General features: G+C 48.8%; 1 protein-coding gene across 1 annotated transcript in view; it reads right to left on the reverse strand.

Moving 5' to 3' along the window:
* Window positions 1-1,168, reverse strand: part of SKOR2 (SKI family transcriptional corepressor 2) — a 38,321-nt gene extending 37,153 nt beyond the window's left edge. Inside the window, exon 1 of the mRNA XM_011969054.1 lies at window positions 7-1,168. Coding sequence (XP_011824444.1) covers window positions 7-737 — 731 coding nt within the window. The 5' untranslated portion in view covers window positions 738-1,168. The remainder of the gene's footprint in view (window positions 1-6) is intronic.
* Window positions 1,169-18,635: the final 17,467 nt, after the last annotated feature.

Raw genomic sequence — 18,635 nt, forward strand, 5'->3', positions numbered from 1 at the left:
TGGGGCAGGGCGCGCTTGCGGCTGCCGCCGTTGAACATGGCCTTGACGTCCTCCCAGGCAAAGACCAGCTCGTCCTGGGGACTCTTGTCGGTGAGCTTGAGATGACGGCGCCACGAGTTGAAGTTGGCTGCGTCTGGCTGAGTGTACTTGGCGTCGGGCGTGCGGTGGGAGTGGAAAATGAACTTGTTGGGCGAGAAGTACATGTTGCAGTAGCTGCATTTGATGCACTTAGCGCGCGAGCTGTTGTAGCGCGCGGGGATGAAGCTGCCGCGGCAGCCCCAGGCGCACTCGTGTGACACGTCGAAGGCGAAATTGTCTGGCAGCTTGGGCGGCCTGTTTTCGCCCAGGAACGACTTGCACAGACGCTCGGCCTCGCGTTTGGTGATCATGCCGCAGCGGCGCGATGAGATGGGCATGGCCCCAGCACGCCGCAGGATCTCCAGTTGCACCGGCGTGCACTGCACACACGTGATGCCCAGCGCCACGCGGCGGTTGTGGATCTCGTTGTAGCTGAAGTTCTTGAGCAGAGTGTTGGAGATCTGCGCCAGGCACAGGCGCTCCTGCCCGTCGATCACCAACGACACGATGGGAATGCCGTAGAGGATCACCTGGCCCACCTGGTTGGGTTTGAGGTTGGCGTGCCCTGGCCGCGGCTGGCTCAGCGCGTCGGGCTGGAAGGCGCTCGACGGCGACGCCAGCAGGATGTCGTTGGGCCCCGGCAGCGGACTGGATGCCATCTCCGCCGCAGAACCCCGGGCCGAGCCCTACAGGTCTGCCTTGGACACTGGAAGGGAAAGGAGAAAGCATTGACTTGAGCCTTTTCAGACTAAAATAGAGGGGTGGGGTGAGTCGCTAACCAAAGAATTAGAATAACTTTCTAAGACATGGTTATTACGGGAAAAAGTGACCAAGTGTTGAACACAAGAAAGTCATCTCTTAATTTCCTTCAAGGTCATCCTTTAGAAATGCAGGAATTTGCACTTCTAAACATTTAAAGTGAATTAACTATGTATTTTGCTCAAAAGCAGTGAATTCCTAAGAAACCCAGGACTTTATCCCGGATTTATAGAAGCTGTTGGAATAAAATGGCTTGCCTGCTAGAAATTAGGTAGTAATGACAGTTGTAACTAGTACAGATTATAAAAGTTATGGAAAACGGACTTGGCATAGAAACTCAAATTTAAAGAGATATAATTCTCATTTGCTTGGAGATAGATTGATTTTGGTTAAAAAGTAACCCCAAAAACCCTTTAAAAAGTTATTTTCATGGTGTCTGTGGTTTCCTTGGGGAAATTCATTATTGGTTGAAACTCAGGTCATTAAAGCAAAACGAAATCCCTTCTCCCTCATCCTTGCCATTAGATATTTTGTTACTGTAATTATAATTTTTTTTGAAAAAGTGAAAAATATACAATGTCGTATACACAGTTGCACCAAAATAGGATGTTTCAGTTTTTTAAAAACCTGCTTGCTGAACTGAGTGGTTCTGGTCTCAGATAGGTAGGTAGCTTAAAAACATGATTGAAGATGGTAATCATTTAAAAACGGTTTTCCTGTCATTTCCATGACGATAAGAAAGTAAGTACAGGCAAGGGTGTTAAACCCAGAAACAGTACACAGAAATGAACAATTCTTGGGGATCTTCATTGGCAGATTTCAAAAGTCAATTTTTTTAGCTTGATGTGTACCACCTTCTGTGACTTTTTTCCCCTAATTTATTTCGATATATCTATATCTTTATGGGGAAAAGCTGCCCCACCATATAGCTAATCGGAGGACTAGGTAATCTTTGGGAGTGTTGAAAGTCGAAATCCCAGGTTGAGCCTGCGGTAAAATTTCTAACTTCACCTCCAGTCAACAGAATGCCACAGTGAGGGAAAATATTCAGTAAGTTGAAAATCCAGAAAAAGGAAGCGGAAAGAAATGTTTGCGACAATGCCACTAAGCGAAAACAAGGAAAGTGGCTCACTCCCTAGGAGAACAAACAGTGATCTTTCCACAGCTACATTTCAAGCGCATTGGCCAAGGCTATGCTTTGCCCTAAAAAATCGCCAGAGGCCATAGCATGGCCCCTTTTGGCCACGTACAGCGAGTTCCCTATTACAGTGCTTTCAGAGGGTACACGATCTTACTCCCTCACACAATTTCTTATCCGTGTCCTCTCTCTGGGCCCCTGTGGCATCTATAGAGCAGCCTCTGCCCTGCTGCCCCCTGGATCCTCAGCTCTCATTACATTCGGCGGCCTCCAGGAAGCTTGAACAAACCTCGACGCGATCAAAGGAGAGGAAAGCCTGGATTGTCACTTCGGGTGGATCAGAGACAATATTTCCAGGGGACAAGGCGTTACATGGCAGTTCAAGGCTCAGTGACAGCCGAGTCTGATACAACCAACACTAGGTTCGCCAAGTGGCCCTTCGATGCTCTTTTCCCTTCCAAACAAGGTTCATATTGTCTTAATAAGACCCTGGGATAACTCCAACTCTCTCTCCCCAGCAAGGCGCGCAACTGGCCAGCCGGGGCGGGAAACTGGCTCTGCATTAAGGACTCGCAGCCTTAGGAGCAGTAGACCAGGCAGAAGCGTCCCCTCACTTTTACCCCAAGCCCTCACAGAAACTCCCGTCAGAGCAGAGACACAATTAAGGTTTAGGCTGGGGCATTATTTTTTGGAGGGGTGGGGAGGGGAGAAGAGACAATTAAAAGTTAGTTGAACTGAGAAAGGAAGCTGAAGAACTTCCCTATCCTGCCCAAGAGCCAAAGACCCCCCACCCCCAACTTAGTTCTCCCGACTCCCAAACCAGTCACCACGGAAGCCCACTGCTGCCCCTCAACCTAACGCGGAAAATCCTACCGCTGGGGATCTCAAATAGTGCACTGCAAGCTGTGTGCCGGATCGGGGCGGCCGGTTCCGGCAATACCTGGTAACCTCTGGGTGTCTTTAGGCGTGTGGCTGCCGGCCCATCTTCCGAGGGCGCTCGGAGGCGAAGCATCCAAGCGGGTCCTCGTATCCAGCGGGTGGGACTCCGGCGGGCTCCACGCGAAGATCCGGGCTCTCGCCCGAGCGAATGGCGCTCTAACCCCGGCCTGGGGAGAATGATGGCCTGAATTGCGGCGGGGCGTCCTCTCCACCGCAGAAAGTGTGGGCACGCGGAAACCTGGGGCAGGAGAGCCCCAAGTGGAGCGCAGTCTGACAGAGCCTTTCTCTGTCTCTGAACTCGTGTGGGACCGAGGGGACGCCACCCAGCGGGCAGGGTGACGTCACCATCTCCCTGACACTCCACATTAAAGGGCTGGCATGTTACAGGGAGGGAGGGGGAGAGCGAAAGCCAGCGTGAGCAATAGAGAGATCGTTTCTCAGCAGGCACGAAAGCTACCAACCTAACCAACTCGCAACTGACAACAACCTCCTCAATCCCTGAGTAAACTGCAGCAATGGTGCTGGAGCCGCAGATCTGATTTAGGAGTGGAAAGCGAGCAGTCTGCCTGCATCCCGGGACCTGGATCCTGGAGGCCCCGGATTCTAGAGGGAGGCCTCCAAATTAACTGTATCCCTGCCCGTTATTGTCTCCTCCCCTCATTTCTGAGTCACCCTCCTTCATGAATGATCCCTCTGGTACACGATGCAAAGCTGCTCTGTGTCTCTGAAGACAGAATCCACAGTCAGCCGGAGAATAAATTAGCTTCAGTGACTCCTTTAAAACGCTATGAAATGAGAAAACGGAGAGAAGTTTCCACATAGGGTGCCCAATCTAAAAACTTGGAGTGCCCCGACTTTGGCACATATGTTTGCTTTATAGGACACAACGCAGAGTCACTGCAGCCTTCTCTATTTTGTGGAGTGTACCATTAGGTGAGGACCCCAATATGTGCATGTGCACATCGATTTTCAAACTGCATTCAGAATTGTCCTCTAACCCATTTTACAAGATCCATACAGGCTACCTCTGCACAAGGAAAGGGTGGGGCGGGGAAGCAGGGAGGTCCCTAACATGGATCAGTCCTTGAGCAAGTTGCCAATTTTCCTGGAGAAATAAATAAATTTAATCAGGAAAACACGTAGAAGCATGCTCCCCTCCACTAAAATAAAGACTAGGATAAGAAAACATTTCCTCATAGTTTCCCTAAATGAGGCACACCCTAGTATATTAATGAAGTGTCAATATTGTGCCTCCCAACTGACCAGCTGTTAAGACTAAAAACGACCACTGGCTAGTTTATCAGAAAGGAAAGAAACCATTCATTTGGAGTATGTTCTAAGAAGGATGCCGGCTCGGGGTGGGGTTGGGAAATCCTTTAAGTTTTTCCTTTACTGCCATAGCTGAATTTTCAATTGCTGCCTAGTGAAACAGTCTTAGCATTGTGGAAATGATGGAAAAACCTCTACCAAGCTGAAAGCCCACCCAGATTGTGTCATAGCACCAACAACACACCACTCCTAAATACAAGAGCAAAAACATGAAATCTTAACACTTCATCAAAGGTTAATAAACCCAAGGAAAGTAAATTGAACAGAAACGTGAGGGGCTTGTTGCTCAGGAGTTGTGGCTATTTTAAATTAATATCCTGAAAACACAGTTACAGAGCCATGAAAATGGAAACGTTTGGGCATAAGTTTCAACGGGCAATGAAAGAATTTTTCACCCATCTTCTAGTTTCTAAAGACATTCAAGGCACAAATTGGGCTTTGTCCTAAGGGACTGAGAACAACCTAGTGCTCCCCCGCCAATACCCCAAAGCCTCCCATCCTAAAAATAAGGAAAACTCACACTTGCTGCCTACACAGCCCATTGGCCAAAAGCGCGCCATTGCCATTCAAAAATCCCTTCTCTCCGAGGCTGAAGGCCCAGTGCTCTTTAGAAGGTTTCAGGGCTAAACTGGTTGTTCTCCCCTTCTCTGCCTCCTCTCTGGGGTCAGGGGCTCCCACAAAGGGAAATGTTCCCGGTCCCCAGTCTGCCAGAAAGAAAGCTTGAGCCATGTGGAAACGAACCCTGGAAATGGGACTGATTTTACGACTGAGAGCAGGAAGAACGGAGAAGTCCTATCACCTCACTAACTACCACAGGGAAATATCTGGTTGCTGCCGGGGAGGGAGCACTACGAGGTCTTCAGTTTTAATTGTATAGTTCCCGTTGTTACCCCACAAAGCTCCTCTTCCTCTTACAGATCTCTATCTTTTAAAAAAGAGTGTCTTCATAAACAGATTTATTTGAAAAGAGAAATGGGCCGAATCTTTGCCTTCCCTCCCATTCCAGGTTACCCTAAGGAGTGAATCCACATCTGGGTGGCACCGTAGCCACTTCCTTACCTGAATTTTAAAACAGAAACATTTACAAATTACTTCTGGGCTTACTGCATACAAGCCTATAACTTTCTTCCCCAGTGCCCCCGTCCTACAGGACAAACAGGGTATGTAACTTTAATAGAAAAAGGTTTCATTGTAAAGAGAAATGAGTAGTGTTAGGTTAAATAATTTTACACAATTCTAAGAATAGTACAGTATTTTATTTCCACTGTGAGTCTAGGGTGCCTGTTTAAAAGGTCAGGCCAATTATACTTTTTTGGAAGGTAAAAGTGGATAACAGTTGTTCAAAGACTTCACACATGCCCCCAGTTAATCTTGAGACCAGAGCCGGACTGCAGAATCACAGCCTGTTGGTATGTTTTGAGTCTGCGAGCAACCTTCTGCCACCCACTGTCTCTGTGACCCTTTGTTTTCTCCTCAGTTTGAACAAGTCTCCTGCTGATCCTTTGTGGAGTCCTTGCCAGTCCCCGTCCTGGCCCCTGGGACACTGTCAGGCTCAGGGAGGAGTCGGCGGCGGCGAGAGGAGGCTGGTTGAACCCGAGTTAATCAATGCTTTCATCTTCGAACTGACGTGCATTTTACACGTCGGGACTCTCCTCAGCCGGCTAATTGATTCAAATTGTTTTATTGGTTAAACTGGTGTCACCCATTTTCATGATCTATCACCACATGGAGGAGAGCATTTCCACTCCTATCTCCGTTCCGGGCGGCTGCGGTTCACCCAGGCCAAGGACAGGTAAAGGAGCCCAGACGCGGGACCCAGAGGAAAACCACAAACCGAGCTGGCCTCCTCAAACTGGAGAGGCGACGCCTGGAAGCAAGAGCAGGAGGCCAGCACAGCAGCGCATATGAGCTTCCAGCTACAAATTTAAACAACTGGTTGAAGCGAACCCACACTCAGCCGGACCTGGGCCCAGCTTCCTCCACTTGGGACTAAGTCGGTTTCCGAGCCGGCGGTGAACTCTGCGGGATACCAGGCCACAACAAAACCCGGGATGGGAACTGTCCGCGGTGCTGACGAGATGCATCGTTCTAAAGCACAGCGAATCCTACTGTGTTCAAGGTCGGGAGGAAGCCTCCCAGCCTGTAATCGAGCCCTAGATTCGGCTCTGGGCGGGCTCGAGCAGAGCCTCATAGACTTAAGAGGCGGGCAAGGGGCAACACAGAGCCACACCCCCTACTTCTCCCACACCTGCCCCATCTCCAAGGACTGAGCAATCCAGCTTCCTCAACCCCACCCCCTTCCTTGCATTGACAGCAAGGAAAATAAAAGCCTCGATAAAAATTCATTACAATCTGAAACACCAGATATGCCCTCTCCTCCCACTCCCAGCTTGGATGTTAAGGAACTCATGACAGTTACAGGTCAGAAAAACAGCCTCTATCCTTCTCTCCCACTCCCTCTTACCCCATTCTCAGGTCTTAGGCAGAAATCTTACTGCTCTCATCTCCCTGATGGAAGTGTCCCTGGCATTGGCATTTCTGCATCAAATAGGGCAAGAAATGCCCTGCAAAAGATGACCCATATGGCCCAGAAAGAAACTGGAAGACTGGCAGTACTGGAAGGGGCAGAAGAATTCTGGTATATTGGAAAGAACTGGGGATTCAGAATCAGATGAAACTGGGTACAAATTTCTCCTCAATCACTGACTAGCTGTGAAATCTTGCTCAGATACCTCACCTCCCCAAGCCCCAGTTTCTTCATTTGCAAAATGAGGAGATTGATAGGTAGCCCACAGGGGTGTTGTGAGAATTAAATAAGATCATATATGCAAAGTGCATGGCACACAGTAGTCATTTAATACGTGGTAGTTTTAAAAGCATTTTCCTCAGAGAATGGGACAAGAGCTAGGACTGTCCTGTTACAAGATACATTAGAAATCTTTAATAGCTCCAGAGTAAAAGATATCAAAAGCATTTTAGCTTAGTGATGAGCAGAGAGGGAACCAAGTTCTCTGGAGGAACATTAGTCCTTTTGTTAAAATTTTATCTGGCCTTTAATTGGTCTAGTCTTTATTTTATATGCAGTTGGCCAGAACCCCAGCTAGCATTTGTTTAACCCATTTTAAGTAGATTGACAATAAAGATTAGCAATGATAATGGCCATAATGATAACGATTGCTGATAGCCCTCAGCTCTCACTTTCTACCCTAAAAAGCTTTCTGCAGCCCGGCTCAGACTCCCTGGTTTTCCCTTTATTGCTCCAGCTATGGCATGGAGCAAACCAGGGACTAGGAGCAAACTCAAGATTTATTCATGATGGAAGTTACAGGATAAATTAGAAAGGGCTCTGAGCATCCTGGGGCTGACTGGATCTTTGAATCTTCTCTGAAATATTGTTTATAAACAAGGGCCCAGTCCAAGAGAAGTACGAGAGCACAAACCAAATATTCTAAACTGGAATTGGGAAGGAAACAGAGCATACTTTGAAGGACCTGTATTCCTGCCCCAGTGATCCCTTGAGTTCTTCATGCACCAGTGACTATGGGAATCAGTGAGTTCTTACACTTCAAACAAGCACCTTTTAAAGAAATAGTGATGGTGGGAGGAGAAACTGAGACTTGGTTTTCCTTAATCAGAGAAAATCTTTCTCACAAGAAAGCTTGCATTTGGATAAGTGGCAGAGAAGATTCTTACCCTTCTTACCCTTAGTTCACAGGGACTAACTGAAACAGTTGCTATTGGCCTTTCTTTATTGTAACAGAGAACACTTATAAGTCCTCCCAAACCTGTAAACACAGAAAGGCACACACAGGTGCACATCGTTTCCATGAAGTAATAATATCCAGAATGGAAGGTGAAATTGGTGAACTTGGTGGTCACTTAGCAAATATTAGTTGAACAAGATAAAATTCAAAGACACACAAAATATCTGAGGTTACACACAGACCCATGGATGCACAATCCCTGAACACACCTGTGAATATGCATCAAAGAGAAACACTGGCACAGGGAATAAGCCCACTAGGCTCTCTCCCTTTTCTCTTTTCTCTTTCTCACTCTCTCTCTGTCTCTCTGCATGTGTATACATAAGTACCCGCCCTCTCCACCCACCTCCTCCCTATATAGGGAAGGAGGGGGTCCTTTGAAATGGAGGTGGTCCCAGCTGGAAAACCCCGGAGCTCATTTAGATCACATCACTTCAGGCTTTTGTCTCTGCTCCTGAATAACCTAGGCCGCTACAACAAAAGGATAAGGCATCTACATGGAGTTTTAATTGGCAAAGATGCATCTCAAAGATGCTGCTATCATAATGAATAACAAGGCAAGATGCTTGCCTTTTCTGATTGTCACTCCTAAAGAAGGGAGAGGAGAAAAAAGGAGAAGGGAAGAGGGAGAAAGTGGAGTAGGAAATAGGATTGTGGAAGATGAAACCACAGCAAGTAATTGGTTGGATTTCTGCAAAAGAGTCTTTAATCATACGAAGACTCCAACTACCACTAAGTATGAGAAATGAGGCCTAGGGCTTATTTTATTTTACAACTGGCTATTTTGTTTCAAGCAACCAGTTTAAGAAGTAATTAAAACCGAGGATGCAGAGAGGGTGTGGAGAGCAGGACCTTTTAAAGCTTGGGGAGGGGAAGCAAAGGAGTGGGCGTAGGGGGAGGGGTTGTAGATTGTAGTTGACATGTCATGAGAGAGATGTACATTTACTATCTCCCCAGCTGACACTGGTGGAAGGAACATTGGATTTTATTTCCTAAGGAAATAAACGCTTTTTCTTTTTCCCTTTCCTACTGTCTTCCCTGTCTTACTGTCCCCCATCACTCAACTCATCTGAAAAATTTCTACTTTGCCATCAAGCTTGATCCCATTACCTAATGCACTATTAAACTACCATGTGTTCTCTGACTGCCCAATAAGCATAATGCCTTCAGCTTCTCTCCTGCCGGCACACTTTAACTCAGTGGTAGCAAAAGATAAAATTAGATATTAGCAAAGTAAATCCCAGGGAAGAAGGTGATAGAAATCTGAGTCATTGATTTTTTTTTCCCTGAAAATACAGCAACCAGTGAATATGCAGAGAGAATGTTGGGAGAAATTTTTTAAGTAAAAAAAAGGCTTTCGGTCATGTAGCTTAAGGGTTTCCAAGTGAAAGCGCAGCTAAACAGACCAAAGGCAATACCATCCCAAACTTCTTCAAGACACATTATGATATCATCGGCAAACTCTTAATGTTGGCAAATAATTAAATTTTCCATCTTTTAGAACTGTGTAACCTTGGGTGTCTTAGAAACAAATTGTACAAACAAACCATGGAGATGAGCACTGAGGGTTTCAGAGGAGATATAATGAACCAACTTTAATTACTAACTTGAAATTAAAAATGTAATATACAGATTTAAATTTATTTTCACCTAAATTGTGTATAAAATTATATGGCTTTTGCAGGCTAAGAAATGCTTTGTAACCAGCCATGCTACTAAAAAGTCTGAAGTAGTTTCCAAAACTGAGTTCCCAGACTCACACAGTAATAATGATACATTTATCATTACTGATGACCACCTACTGGGTAATTATTGCTTTGTTACTACTATTACAATCAAGAGATTTCTTTATTTACTGTTAACATTCACTTAAAACTGAATGTTAATGACTGTTCTGAATTCACCAAAGAGAGTTTTCTGTTATATTTCAGAAGTACTTACGTCCTGGTTCAGAAATGGAAAACCATATCATAACAGTGGAAGGCTGGGTGAGCGCTTGGTTCTCACCCTCTCTTGAGAATGAAAACAGCATTCTGAGGGTTTCTGGAGCAAAATTTTCCAGCTCAGAGTTGCAAAAGGTTAACATAATGCAGCCACTTGACTTGTGCTAATTATGTAAGTATTTTATTACAGGAGATTCATTCATTATTGATACTTGTTTGCAGTAACTTCCTGCTTGGGGGAGTTATATTTTATATGAGAAGTAAACAACCCATGGATGGCTCCAGGGCTAGCCTCCTCCTCATCTGATTTCCTCCTACCCCTTTGTCTAGTTTCACAACTATCCTCCTTGGTTGGTATGTCCCTATTGAGGTGGAGAGACAATTCCCTAAGAATTTCCTCTTCTCCCTCCATTTTCTTTTCCCATTCAGAACTTCCCTGTTCTTAAAAGGTAGAGCTCAGGGTATGGAAGTGTTGAGGTGGGGAGGAGGTAGTTGAGAAAATAAAATTGGTTTTAGTGTTTTCTTATATATTACATAAAGAGAAGAGAAAATTCTCATTACAAGTATTCTAAGCGTAGATTCTATGAGGGTTGGCCACAAATTTTTCTCTTTGGAAGCTACTCTCAGCTCCTAGCCCAGAAATATCAGAAGTTAGTCTGACCTTTGGTATACCCAGAGGTCAGGAGATGGTCATTTTGGAAGTGTATGTGGTGGATGCTGTTGACCAATGGTCAAGCTCAGAAAGAGGCTCCTTCCTACCTCCTAAGTCAGAACCTCATCTCACAGCTAGTGGTGGTTGGTGCAGTCTACAGTATCTTCTTCCCTGGGCCGATGCCCTGGGAAGATACTGCTCTATGCCCGGTTGCACTAGGAAAAGACATGACTTTGCTGTGGGATGGCCTCCATGAGCCCCTGTGAAGGACTGCGTTGGCTGCTTGGCCAAGGGACTCTCAGGAGTTTCACTCTAAAAACATGTACTGGCCATCTGAGGCTGTCTATTTGGTGAGAGGCCAGTGTTTCCTAGAGAAGCCAAAAGGCCCTGGCATAGGCCTGCAGCCTAGGAGCAAGGGTTTCTTCTTGGACTTTCTTCCAAGTTCTGAGATCCCTGCTCACAAGTCCCAGTGCAGAGCTGGGATGGATACAAGATGTGAGTTCAGGATGCTCCAGACCTTTAGACGAAGTCCGGAATTGGAGATGGTGGAAGGGCAGTGGGAGAGGGTGAAGCAGTTTTGGGGGGAGCACTGTAAAGACTGTGTTCTTGAGAGTTCTGATGTGAGCAGGTGGGAATGAACACGCTGGAAACTGAAGTCTCAAGACTTTGGGCCAGTGTGAAAAGAATGAAATGGTATGGTCTGCGATGGGGTGAGGAGAGCTTTGGGGAGGTGCATGCAAATTAGTTGGAACTGGGCAAGTCTTGCCACAGTCCTAAGCAGCACGGTCAGAGCTCAAAATCCAAATTCAGCCCTGGGCCTCTATTATCTGGCCTAGAACTTCTGCATTTTGGGCGTAGACATGGGGATAGGTGATGACCAAAGGTCCCAGGTGGCTCTGGGAAGAGCCCTGGGTTGGTGTGAGAGGATGGTGAGAGTACAAGACTGGATCTAGAAAGGGTGCCCCGGGCTTGGTCAGCACAATCTTCGCTCTCTTGGGCGCCTCCCCTCTCTGCTTTTACCCCTCGCCAGGGTGGAACCGCTTTGCGTGATCTAGGAGGAATGCCGTTCCCAGCAAGCCGTTCTTAATGGTCCTTTAACAAACTCTTCGATCTCTCTTTGGCCGCTCTGGCTTTCGCTCGCCTCCTCCCTCTTCCCTTCTCCACTGCCTCCATCAGTTATTTATGAGCAGCGTTAATTATTCATGAAAAGAGAAAACTCCAGCGTTGGGAACTTTTCTAGGAGACGTTTGGGGGGTTTCTCTCTTTCCCACCCCATGGCGGCTTGAGAATTGGGGTCTTCGGGGAGTCTATTTGGCCGGATCCTGTTTTCAAGCAGTGGGGAAAGGGAAGCCCAGTGGTTGGGCCGGAGACGGGAGCTAGGGGTGCACCCCTCGTCCCGGTCAGCTCCTGAGGCTGCCTACGTTCCTTCACCTCCCGGGACCGGGAAGTTACTAGGCTCACCCGCGGGAGTCGCTGTCCGAGCTTGGCAGTGCTGAAACCGCCGGCGTGAGCTCGGGGGCTGCGGGCTGCGGGGGTTCAGGGACAAAGATCTGGATGCTGTCCTAGGCGAGGGAGCCGCTTTCCACAGCGTCTCCAAAAAGTCTCGTTTGCCTTCTCTCCCTAGCTCTCTTCAGATTCCCCCCCCCCGCCCACAAGTGACACCAGAACGCTGTAACCAAAGATTAATTGCCTTAATCAAATCGACCCACCTTCTGCAATTAATCTTTTAGCAACAAATTAGAGACAATTTACCTCAACCTCCCGGGTCAGGCGGAGATAGGTGGGATGGGGTGGGGGATGGACAGGATAGGAGATCGACAAAATTTACAAATGGTGAGGAATGGGGACTTGGGAATGGGTGTGCGTTTGAAGTGGAGGGGACAGAGGAGGTTGAGGTCAGCTGCGGGGCTGTGCTGGGGGCTAGAAATTCCTGGAGTCCCCTTGGTCCCCGTATTCTCCAAAGGAAGGGAGGCCGAGGGCGGAGGACGAAGCCACTTACCTGTCCGCGCCGCCCGCGCGGTCTCCGGCCCCCTGCTCGCGGTCCTCCCTCCTGCCTCACGCTCCGCGGCTCCTAGGCGCTCTGCCTCCCGCGGCGCCTGCCGCCTCCCCCGCGCGGATCAGCCGCCGCCTCCCGCCGCCCGCGGTCCTCTGCGTTCCTGCTCGCGATCCGGTCCTTCGCCGCGACCCTGTCCTGTCCCAGCCCTCCCCTTCTCGGCGGTTCCTGCAGCCGCTCAGCTCTTCCTACTCTCCTCCTGGGCAAGTTTGTAAGTTTAGGGTGAGGGTCGGTTTCCTCGCGCCCTCCTCCTCGGCTTAGCTTGCTCAGATCCGCACCCCCTCGCTCCCCACCTCAGACCTGGGTCTCTGACGCCGCCTGTTGGTCAGGCAGGGAAGGGCAGGGCGAGGACCGCAGCGTCAGCCCCAGCCCCATCACCCCACCCTTCACCCCTCCATGCCCAGTGGTCGAAGGAGGACAAAAATGAGGCGAGGGCTGAAGGCCTAGTAATTGGAGTAAGGCCAGGGGCAGGAGGGAGCAATCCACCCTGGGGGTGCGCAGCCCCGGCCGGCAGCTTGAACTCCCTACGATAAGGATTGTCCCAGGACGCGCAGGTGCGCTTCTCCTGTGCCGCCCACCGGCAGTCCACTAGGAGGGGGCACCCTTTCCATACTCTCCTGGGGAACGACCACCTGAGGTGAGATGAGAACCTATTGTGCATCTCCAGGAGGGGAACTGGGAAGATTGGATGCAGAAGACTGAGCCCTTCTCAGCATCCCCAGGAAGGAAAGCTTTAGGGCTGAACATAGGCTCCTTTAAAATAAATAAATAAATAAAGTTAGTCGAATCCATCTCATAACGAAGCGTCAGACTGGGTGTCCGGGAGAGCGCGGGCCAGGGGTTCCAGTTGGAGCCCAGCGTTCCAGGAGGGGATGAAGACCGAGTTCGGTAGACCTGTGTGGTATTACAAAGTTTGCCTTTCAGGCTCCGGCCTAGCTCCTTCCTTGGCAACTTTCCAAGTGCCGACAACCCTTACTGGGTCATCCCACCCTTGAAACTTCTTAGGAAGCCTCGGTTTAGCCTTGGCTCCACCAAGACATCGGCGGAATGGAGGCGTTGCACCCCCCTCCCCATCCTCGTCCTGTCTTTTTCATTGAAAGAATTGATGGACTGTTTCTGCTCTGCTCCCTCCTTCTCTAATAAACGCTTCCCATAGATTATTCGACGCAGAGAAGGAAGGCGGCTGCTTAAAAAACAAAAAGCCATAGCCCTAATGAGTTCAATTACAATGTGGTAAACACATTGCCTCTACGCTTTAATTAAGCCTGCTGCCCAATTTTAACTCATTAGTAATTCATTAAGAGAACAGCCCCGTGCTGGCGGGTGGAAGGCACCGCAGACCGACTGTGCACGAAGTTCACACGCGTGCAGACCGCCGCCGGCCCTCGCCTTGCGCGTGAGCGAGTCAGGTTTGTGACCCAGTGGCGTCGTTCTAGTCTAACAAGACTTTAGACCCCCTTTCCCAGACACACTGGGCTTTGCAGGTCCAAGCTCCCGAGATGACCTTTCCGGGCTTGAGTCCCTCGGGCTTGAAATGTGGTTTGCAAACCTGTTGGGTGGGGTGGCGGTGGTGTGGGGCCGGGCCACAGTTGAGAAGCAAATCTCCGGGTTAAATAAGCTTCTCTCCTCTAAGGCCAGATCCAGTCGCCCGGTATGGCACGTATCCACCCTCCGTCCCTGGTTCTTCTTTCATTTTGCCACAGTCTCATGAAAAATCTAGGTTCAGCCTTAGCTCTCAGCTCCGGCTACCCTTTGCACGCTCCCGGACCCTGTACCCGGGAGAAGCTTCTGTACAAATGAGACTTAATTTTTCGCGTGGTGGGGAGGTGTGGGGAGAAGAAAACTGTTGGCTAGAGAGATGAATATCTGAAGGGAGAGATCAGACCTCCGCTTTTCCCTCTTTCTCACTCTTCTCCTCTGCTTGGGAGCGGGGCTGGGATTAAGGCCACATCTGTAACTATGTCAGTTGAGACCAACCCTCTGTCAGGACAAGAAATGGAGACAGCGTTGCAGAGGAAATCACGCTTAGTCTTTCAATTTCATAATCGAGGGAGACAGCGCAAGCAGGTCAAACTCGACCGGTGCGCTTCCTCCCACCCCTAACTTGGCGGGATCTAGGAAGAAAGTTCCCGCGTGTTGCGAGCGTCCGAAGGCTTGGTTAGGAGCTTGTATGTCCCCAAGCTCCAGCATGGAGTTTCCAAGGAGAAGGGAAGCGCGAGTGCTACGGAGCGAGGTTTTGGTTAAGAAAAGGACCTTGCGCCCCTTTAGTGCTGCCGCTCTGGGGAAATCTTTCTTCGCTGGGAGGAAGAAAAGGGCGCTAGCCGCGGCTCATGGCGCCCCCTAGGAGCGGCAGGAAACTTCTCCATCAGGGCTGCGCGGGCCGGGCTCCGCCTCCGGAAGGTGGGCGGGGAAGGTCATTGCCGGGGACCCCTAGGCTGGGCCCCGGGACCTCTAGGAGATGCCGGGGGCCGTTTGCTATGGCTTCATCCTGGAGGTCCTGCTCGGGGTTGCCGGCTGCTTCTGCTGGCATCCGGACACTACCCTCCTCCCTTCCTTTGCATAAGCAGCAACTCTTCCAGGAAGCGAGTGGAAGGACGGGATTTCCTCTCCGCGGAGCGTAATAGATCCCGTAGCCCAGCCGGGTCGCCAGGCAGGAGTGCGGGGCGCGCGTCGGGGTTTCTCCGGCTTGCGGGTGTGTGGTTCCAAACCTTAGCTGGGGTGGGGGAAGGGATATCTTTAACTTTCTGTCTACCCTCCCCCTCTTCCCTCTCTCAGCCTAGAGGCAGGGAATGCTGCGGGATCAGATTGGGTGCACCGAGGTGGAGGGCCATGCCGGGTTTCGGGTTCCCCGGGGTCCGTTCCGGAGAACCCTTGGCACTCCAGAACTGGGTCCCTGCACTCACTCCATAATTCGCGGCGGATCAGCGGGAGAGGGGCAGAGGGCGGGGGCGAGGGAGCTTCCTGGCGGGTGTGGCGCAAAGTGCGCGGACCCGGGTCCTGGACCGAAGATTTAGCCCAGGGTTTCGTATGTGTTGCTTCCTGTTGCTTTCTCCAGGGTCTGCGCTGGCCTCCTCCTCGGGCGACGGGGCCCTGTGGCAACAGCGCCTTCTCGAGCCACGAGATTGGCCGCCTGGAGCCTGCCTGGTGCGGGCCTCTCTCCAGCGCGGTATGGTGAAAGTAAGAAAATCGGGCCCCTGCCCCAGGCAATAGGGGAGGCCTAAAATGAAGGGGGCAGCGGTGGGATCGGAAATGCGTGCGAGTTGTCAGTCTCGCAGGAAACTCATCTCTTGCTCAGGGTTTCCGTGTTTGGAATCCAGTTAGATGTCTGCGGGGGATCTCCAAGGCTCTCATTCCATGAAGGCGTTTTTATCCACGCTGGGGGAAATGTTGCCAGGGCAGACATTTCAGAAAGGTCCCTCGGGCCCGATGTTAATTACAACTGAAATAGATTGTCTTCCTTCACTTTTTTCCCCCTAATGCAAGGACCGGAAGGTAGAATATAATTTATTCCTGTTGACAGTAGGATAAATAAATATATTTTTGGATTACTAAGAGTTGACTGCTAGGGGAAGATAGCTTCCCCACAGTATCAGATGGAACCTTTAGAATTGGCCCTGGGACAAGGAGGTGGCCTTGTTTGTCAGGAACTTTAATCCAAACTTCACCCCAGATAGCCCCTATGCCCTTCTTTCCTGGCATGGGATATTGAGACCAGGGCTGAAGGAGGTCGATTTTGGGGGATACAGCTGCCAGGGATTTCCCAGGGTCAGTTTAAGCCAATCTTTTGGTTTCCTGCAACTTGCCTTCCTTTTATTTCTTTTAGCACCAGTTGCTGTGAAGATATACCCTTAGATACGAACTCTCCGTTAATATGGTAAAAATATTTTTTGCTTTCTTGAATAGTTACTATGGAGATGGGGCTATTATCCCATAGTTTAGGATTGTAAATTGAGCGATGTGGGGTGGGGGGAAATATAAGAGAATCAAATATTTGGAAAGGCACAGAAAGCCAAGATGCCAATTTATTAGTCCCAGATAAGCAAGATAGTAACAGTTTATAAGCCTGTCTTAACAGAGACTGGAAGAGCCTGGGCAATTACTTATGAAAGACAAAACTTAAGACCAAGTTGGGAAGTTCTGTAGGAAAAGCATCGTAAGTCTCACCGTAGTAGTAAAGCAGGGAGTATACTCTGACTCACGTTTGAAGTATTTTTCTGGGAAGGAGGAAAAATGTGTTCATGACTGGAATACTTACCTTGTGCCAGGAATGGGTTAAGCATTTTTCATGTAACCTTTCGTTTAGTCCTCGTGTGGCTTCCATGAGTTAGGTATTACTGTCCACATTTTACAGCTTATGAAAACAGGGGCTCAGAGAGGATGTACTTTTCTCAAGATCACACAGCTGGTAAGTGGCAAAATCTGGTTTCAAGTTCAGGTCTGTTTGGATCCCAAATATGCTCTTAATTGATAAACCAGACCGTATACTACTTTACATACACTATACCATTTTGGTCCTTACAATAACCTCATTAAGTAGCTATGGCCTGTGTTACTTCATTTGATGGATAACAAACTCAGAGTCTTTAGACCATGGTCCTCAAACATGAGAATGTGGCCCCACTGCTAGACACTTTGATTTCCTTGAGCCAGCTTGGCATGGGACCCAGATCTCTGGCAGGTGATTCTGAAACTGGTATTCGGGGAGTGTATTTTGAGAAACATCACCGTAGAGAAAGGTAACTTGCTCCAGGCCATTAGGATTGGGCCAAACTCATACCAGACCCCTTGTTTTCCTTTTCTTTGCATCAAGATCTCAGTGACTTCTTTCATTGATTGATTGATTGATTGATTGATACAGGGTCTCACTCTGTCACCCAGGCTGGAGTGCAGTGGCACAATCATGACTCACTGTAACTTTGACTTCCTGGGCTCCAGTGATCCTCCCACCTCAGCCTCCCCAAGTAGCTGGGACCACAGGTGTGTGCCACCATGCCCAGCTAATTTTTGTATTTTTGGTAGAGACGTTTCACCATGTTGTCCAGACTGGTCTCAAACTTTTGAGCTCAAGGGGTCCTCCTGCCTCAGCTTACTAAAGTGCTAGAATTACAGGCATGAGCCACCACATCTGGCCTCAGTGACTTCTTTATTGCAATCATACAGTTAGAACCCAGAGGCTGGGGTAGGGGTGGGGAAAGTAGGTTCTGGCTATGGTAGCAGATTGCATCTCCCCTTGACCTCCCAGAAGCCACTAACCTAGACTTCATGGAAGTCAGCATCCTGAAGTTTCTTAAAATCACACATACCCAGTTCACCTGGGGAGGCAGACTCAGGCACACGAAAGAGTGAGGGCCACCCTACTGCTGGGACTCAGCTACATGGTCCAGAGGAAATACAGAATGGAGAGCAATGAACCACAGACATGTAGTTGTGTTCTCCCTTGGAAGGGAGTGGGAAGCAAGGTCAAAGAAGACAAATGTCTGGACCCTACTGACACATACAGTTTAAGTGAAGCTCTAAATTAGGTGCTGTTGGAATGTGTATTTGACCTGGTCCATCCTGAAAGGTCTCACCTTTCCCTCTAGGTGTGTGTGGGGCTTGAACTGCACCCAGAGCTGTGTGCAAGGAAGAAGACAGGCTCTAGCCCTGCTGGGCATCAATAAACCTGTTGGTTGATGGTTTCTATCATGTTAAACTCTGTGAACATTTTAACAGAAGCCTTCCAGGAGCAATTCCCCTGTTTATCTCTGTTTTTAGGCCAATGCAAATGTTTATCATCAAGATTAAATCACATCACTCTTTTAACCCTTGAAAAATGGGATTTACTGAAGCAAACAGTAGGGGATTCTTACTTGCTAAGCCATTCCAGGAAGGTTATGGCAGAAACCAAAATATTTTGGAGCCCTAATCGAGCTTGGCCCTTAGACATTTCAAGATCATCTTAATTGTGATAGATCATATGTTTGCATTATACATGAAATAA

Source organism: Mandrillus leucophaeus, unplaced genomic scaffold, assembly GCF_000951045.1.
Source record: "Mandrillus leucophaeus isolate KB7577 unplaced genomic scaffold, Mleu.le_1.0 Scaffold87, whole genome shotgun sequence".
Classification (NCBI taxonomy): domain Eukaryota; kingdom Metazoa; phylum Chordata; class Mammalia; order Primates; family Cercopithecidae; genus Mandrillus; species Mandrillus leucophaeus.